This window comes from Osmerus mordax, chromosome 22 (genome assembly GCF_038355195.1).
Source record: "Osmerus mordax isolate fOsmMor3 chromosome 22, fOsmMor3.pri, whole genome shotgun sequence".
NCBI lineage: Eukaryota > Metazoa > Chordata > Actinopteri > Osmeriformes > Osmeridae > Osmerus > Osmerus mordax.
In genome coordinates, this window is record NC_090071.1 from 926,656 (window position 1) to 932,655 (window position 6,000).

General features: G+C 53.3%; 1 protein-coding gene across 1 annotated transcript in view; it reads left to right on the plus strand.

Annotated features, from left to right (window-relative positions):
• LOC136966425 (protein TANC1-like) overlaps nucleotides 1-6,000 on the plus strand; it is a 35,343-nt gene that overhangs the window by 23,871 nt on the left and 5,472 nt on the right. Inside the window, 5 exon segments of the mRNA XM_067260931.1 lie at nucleotides 1,104-1,237; nucleotides 1,356-1,479; nucleotides 1,604-1,779; nucleotides 1,865-1,958; nucleotides 3,467-3,496. Of these exon segments, the coding sequence (XP_067117032.1) occupies nucleotides 1,104-1,237; nucleotides 1,356-1,479; nucleotides 1,604-1,779; nucleotides 1,865-1,958; nucleotides 3,467-3,496 (558 nt within the window).

Here is a 6,000-nt window from a genome sequence, read left to right on the forward strand (position 1 = left end):
ACATCATCACGAGGTGTGCTTACATCATCACGGGGTGTGCTTACATCATCATGGGGTGTGCTTACATCATCACGAGGTGTGCTTACATCATCATAGGGTGTGCTTACATCATCACGGGGTGTGCTTACATCATCACGTAAGGACAAATACACAACATTACTGTATCTTAAAAAAAGTTGCTTTATTATTGATTATTCATAATTCCCATCATCAAAAAGTTTGTGTGTAAGTGTGTTTGTCTGTGTGTGGTTATGTGTGTGGTTATGTGTGTGGTTATGTGTGTGTGTGTCTTTGTCTTCCATGCGCTCACCCAGCTGAGTGTTCCAGTGCTGTGGTTCAAACACACAGCTCTGATTGGCCAGTGTTTCTGGGGAGACAGGAGAGGCCAGGTGTCCCAGGTCTAACCCGACACCTGGCCCTGCTGGGGACAAGGACTGAGCTCATGACGTTAGTTCCAGACCAGTGATCAAATGTTATGACAAGGCAAAGTACAGGAGCAGTTGAGTGGCAGTTATGTCTCCTCGTTTCACAGCCCGGAGCCATCATCGCTGTCACGTTATTTATTTTTAAACGTTCTTAGCTGTCGTACTTTTGACATATGCAAATGAGAAGCTGCTAAAGAGGTGATCTCTCCCCCTCCTCTCTCTCCCTCCTCTCTCTCCCCCTCATCTCTCTCCCTCCTCTCTCTCCCCCTCCTCTCTCTCCCTCCTCTCTCTCCCCCTCATCTCTCCCCCTCCTCTCTCTCCCCCTCCTCTCTCACCCTCCTCTCTCTCCCTCCTCTCTCTCCCCCTCCTCTCTCTCCCTCCTCTCTCTCCCCCTCCTCTCTCTCCCTCCTTTCTCTCCCTCTCTTCTCTCCCCCTCCTCTCTCCCCCTCCTCTCTCTCCCTCCTCTCTCTCCCCCTCATCTCTCCCTCCTCTCTCTCCCCCTCCTCTCTCCCCCTCCTCTCCCCCTCCTCTCTCTCCCCCTCATCTCTCCCTCCTCTCTCCCCCCCCCTCTCTCTCCCTCCTCCTCCTCTCTCTCCCTCCTCTCTCCTCCTCCTCTCTCCCCCTCCTCTCTCCTCCTCCTCTCTCCCCCTCCTCTCTCCCCCTCCTCCTCTCCCCCAGCTCTGGGTGTGGCATCTGCCCGGGGCAGGCTGCAGACCTGTGTGTTCCTGCTGGAGCAGGGGGCCAGCGTGGAGCAGGCCAGCCACCGGGGCGTGACCCCTCTCCTCAGCTGCGTCCGCCATGGCCACGCCCAGGTCAGAGGTCATCCTGCTTCTCTGTCAAAGCTCAACGCAATCTGGACTACCAGAGTAACTCTCTTGCATCTGTCTCTCTCTGCCCCCCCCCCCCCTCTCCCCCCCTCCCCTCCCCCAGGTAGCCGAGCTGCTCCTGCAGCATGGGGCGAACATCGAGGCGGTGGACAAACAGGGTCGCACTCCTCTGATGGTGGCAGCCAGTGAGGGGCACGTGACCACTGCTGACCTGCTGCTGTCCAAGGGTGAGAGGTCACGCTTCGTTCTGAATTGATGTTCTTAAATTTGGTTTGTTATAAACGTGACAGTTAATGTAATTCCAAAAGTAACCAGTATCTTGCGCGGGCCTGTCTGTGTGTGTGTCCCCAGGGGCGTCCGTGTCCTCAGTGGACCAGGAGGGGGTGTCGGCGCTAGGGTGGGCGTGTCTTAAGGGCCGCAGGGGCGTGTCTCAGCTGCTGCTGGAGAACGGCTCCGACATCAACCACCTGGACCGCACAGGACGCTCCCCGCTGGACCTGGCTGCACTGGGCGCACACACACACACGGTCAGTCAGCGCACACACACACACGGTCAGTCAGCGCACACACACGTTCATTCAGCCAACCTCTGGTATGCTCTGACCTCTGTAGGTGCAGTACCTGGTGGAGAGGGGGGCGGGCGAGCCCGGCTCTCACAGGCAGACTGAGCGCTCCAACACACTGCTGAAGAAGGGAGACAAAATAGGTGGGAAAACTTTGACAACTTATTTTATTTATCTGTTCACCACAAACAAGGGACTGGTCATCTGGACTTCCTGTGTGCCTCATCGGTACAGCCCGCTGGACTTCCTGTGTGCCTTATCGGTACAGCCCGCTGGACTTCCTGTGTGCCTCATCGGTACAGCCCGCTGGACTTCCTGTGTGCCTCATCGGTACAGCCCGCTGGACTTCCTGTGTGCCTTATCGGTACAGCTCGCTGGTCTTCCTGTGTGCCTCATCGGTACAGCTCGCTGGTCTTCCTGTGTGCCTCATCGGTACAGCTCGCTGGACTTCCTGTGTGCCTTATCGGTACAGCCCGCTGGACTTCCTGTGTGCCTCATCTGTACAGCCCGCTGGACTTCCTGTGTGCCTCATCGGTACAGCTCGCTGGACTTCCTGTGTGCCTCATCGGTACAGCCCGCTGGTCTTCCTGTGTGCCTCATCGGTACAGCTCGCTGGTCTTCCTGTGTGCCTCATCTGTACAGCTCGCTGGACTTCCTGTGTGCCTCATCTGTACAGCTCGCTGGACTTCCTGTGTGCCTTATCGGTACAGCTCGCTGGTCTTCCTGTGTGCCTCATCGGTACAGCTCGCTGGACTTCCTGTGTGCCTCATCTGTACAGCTCGCTGGACTTCCTGTGTGCCTCATCTGTACAGCTCGCTGGACTTCCTGTGTGCCTTATCGGTACAGCTCGCTGGTCTTCCTGTGTGCCTCATCGGTACAGCTCGCTGGACTTCCTGTGTGCCTCATCTGTACAGCTCGCTGGACTTCCTGTGTGCCTCATCTGTACAGCTCGCTGGACTTCCTGTGTGCTTCATCGGTACAGCTCGCTGGACTTCCTGTGTGCCTCATCTGTACAGCTCGCTGGACTTCCTGTGTGCCTTATCGGTACAGCTCGCTGGTCTTCCTGTGTGCCTCATCGGTACAGCTCGCTGGACTTCCTGTGTGCCTCATCTGTACAGCTCGCTGGACTTCCTGTGTGCCTCATCTGTACAGCCCGCTGGACTTCCTGTGTGCCTTATCGGTACAGCTCGCTGGACTTCCTGTGTGCCTCATCGGTACTGCACTTTGGACAAAAGAATGTGCTGAATGAAGGCACAGCAGCAGACCCACGATCAGAAGCGTGTAGTTCTTAACAGTGTTTCAGTGTCGAGGAACGGTCTGTATTTAACTATAATAACAGTATCTCAACTCCCAGGTTTACACAGTGCAGCAGAAACACTGTCTGGTCCGAAGTCTGATTGGCTCAGTTTCACGGTACAGAGGCATGTTCCTGTTTGTGAAAATGGTGATACATCTGAACATCTCATGTATACATTCATCTGACACCTCCTCTTGTTCCTCCACCTCTCTCTCTCTCTCTCTCCCCCTCTCTCTCCCTCTCTCTCTTTCTCCCTCTCTCCCTCTCTCTCCCTCTTTCCCCCTATCTCTCTCTGTCCCTCTCTCTCCCCCTATCTCTCTCTCCCTCTCTCCCCTGCTCCTGGACACCTGACAGGCTATAAAACTGCTCCTCATGACCGATCAGGTAGGATCCCTCTATCTAGGTTGATGACTACAGGATTCAACAGTGTGTTTGTGTGTGTGTGAGTGACTGCACGTATGAGTGAGTGTGTCTGTGTGACTGTCTGTGGTGTGTGTGTGTAATGTGTGTGTGTGCCTTGTATCAGCCAACCCTCTCCCTCCAGGTCACACCACGTGGGTTAGTTAGGGTTAGTGATGTGTGTGTGTGTGTGTCTTCCAGGTCAGGGTTAGTGATGTGTGTGTGTGTGTGTCTTCCAGGTCAGGGTTAGTGATGTGTGTGTGTGTGTGTCTTCCAGGTCAGGGTTAGTGATGTGTGTGTGTGTGTGTCTTCCAGGTCAGGGTTAGTGATGTGTGTGTGTGTGTGTTCTCCAGGTCAGGGTTAGTGATGTGTGTGTGTGTGTGTGTGTTCTCCAGGTCAGGGTTAGTGATGTGTGTGTGTGTGTGTCTTCCAGGTCAGGATTAGTGATGTGTGTGTGTGTGTTCTCCAGGTCAGGGTTAGTGATGTGTGTGTGTGTGTGTCTTCCAGGTCAGGGTTAGTGATGTGTGTGTGTGTGTTCTCCAGGTCAGGGTTAGTGATGTGTGTGTGTGTGTGTTCTCCAGGTCAGGGTTAGTGATGTGTGTGTGTGTGTGTCTTCCAGGTCAGGGTTAGTGATGTGTGTGTGTGTGTGTTCTCCAGGTCAGGGTTAGTGATGTGTGTGTGTGTGTGTGTGTTCTCCAGGTCAGGGTTAGTGATGTGTGTGTGTGTGTGTCTTCCAGGTCAGGGTTAGTGATGTGTGTGTGTGTGTGTTCTCCAGGTCAGGGTTAGTGATGTGTGTGTGTGTGTGTCTTCCAGGTCAGGGTTAGTGATGTGTGTGTGTGTGTTCTCCAGGTCAGGGTTAGTGATGTGTGTGTGTGTGTGTCTTCCAGGTCAGGGTTAGTGATGTGTGTGTGTGTGTGTTCTCCAGGTCAGGGTTAGTGATGTGTGTGTGTGTGTTCTCCAGGTCAGGGTTAGTGATGTGTGTGCGTGTGTGTCTTCCAGGTCAGGGTTAGTGATGTGTGTGTGTGTGTGTTCTCCAGGTCAGGGTTAGTGATGTGTGTGTGTTCTCCAGGTCAGGGTTAGTGATGTGTGTGTGTGTGTGTTCTCCAGGTCAGGGTTAGTGATGTGTGTGTGTGTGTGTTCTCCAGGTCAGGGTTAGTGATGTGTGTGTGTGTGTGTGTGTTCTCCAGGTCAGGGTTAGTGATGTGTGTGTGTGTTCTCCAGGTCAGGGTTAGTGATGTGTGTGTGTGTGTTCTCCAGGTCAGGGTTAGTGATGTGTGTGTTCTCCAGGTCAGGGTTAGTGATGTGTGTGTGTGTGTTCTCCAGGTCAGGGTTAGTGATGTGTGTGTGTGTGTTCTCCAGGTCAGGGTTAGTGATGTGTGTGTGTGTGTGTTCTCCAGGTCAGGGTTAGTGATGTGTGTGTGTGTGTTCTCCAGGTCAGGGTTAGTGATGTGTGTGTGTGTGTGTTCTCCAGGTCAGGGTTAGTGATGTGTGTGTGTTCTCCAGGTCAGGGTTAGTGATGTGTGTGTGTGTGTGTTCTCCAGGTCAGGGTTAGTGATGTGTGTGTGTGTGTGTTCTCCAGGTCAGGGTTAGTGATGTGTGTGTGTGTGTGTTCTCCAGGTCAGGGTTAGTGATGTGTGTGTGTGTTCTCCAGGTCAGGGTTAGTGATGTGTGTGTGTGTTCTCCAGGTCAGGGTTAGTGATGTGTGTGTTCTCCAGGTCAGGGTTAGTGATGTGTGTGTGTGTGTTCTCCAGGTCAGGGTTAGTGATGTGTGTGTGTGTGTTCTCCAGGTCAGGGTTAGTGATGTGTGTGTGTGTGTTCTCCAGGTCAGGGTTAGTGATGTGTGTGTGTGTGTTCTCCAGGTCAGGGTTAGTGATGTGTGTGTGTGTGTTCTCCAGGTCAGGGTTAGTGATGTGTGTGTGTGTGTTCTCCAGGTCAGGGTTAGTGATGTGTGTGTGTGTGTGTCTTCCAGGTCAGGGTTAGTGATGTGTGTGTGTGTGTATTCTCCAGGTCAGGGTTAGTGATGTGTGTGTGTGTGTTCTCCAGGTCAGGGTTAGTGATGTGTGTGTGTGTGTGTCTTCCAGGTCAGGGTTAGTGATGTGTGTGTGTGTGTGTTCTCCAGGTCAGGGTTAGTGATGTGTGTGTGTTCTCCAGGTCAGGGTTAGTGATGTGTGTGTGTGTGTGTTCTCCAGGTCAGGGTTAGTGATGTGTGTGTGTGTGTGTTCTCCAGGTCAGGGTTAGTGATGTGTGTGTGTGTGTGTGTGTTCTCCAGGTCAGGGTTAGTGATGTGTGTGTGTGTTCTCCAGGTCAGGGTTAGTGATGTGTGTGTGTGTGTTCTCCAGGTCAGGGTTAGTGATGTGTGTGTTCTCCAGGTCAGGGTTAGTGATGTGTGTGTGTGTGTGTTCTCCAGGTCAGGGTTAGTGATGTGTGTGTGTGTGTTCTCCAGGTCAGGGTTAGTGATGTGTGTGTGTGTGTTCTCCAGGTCAGGGTTA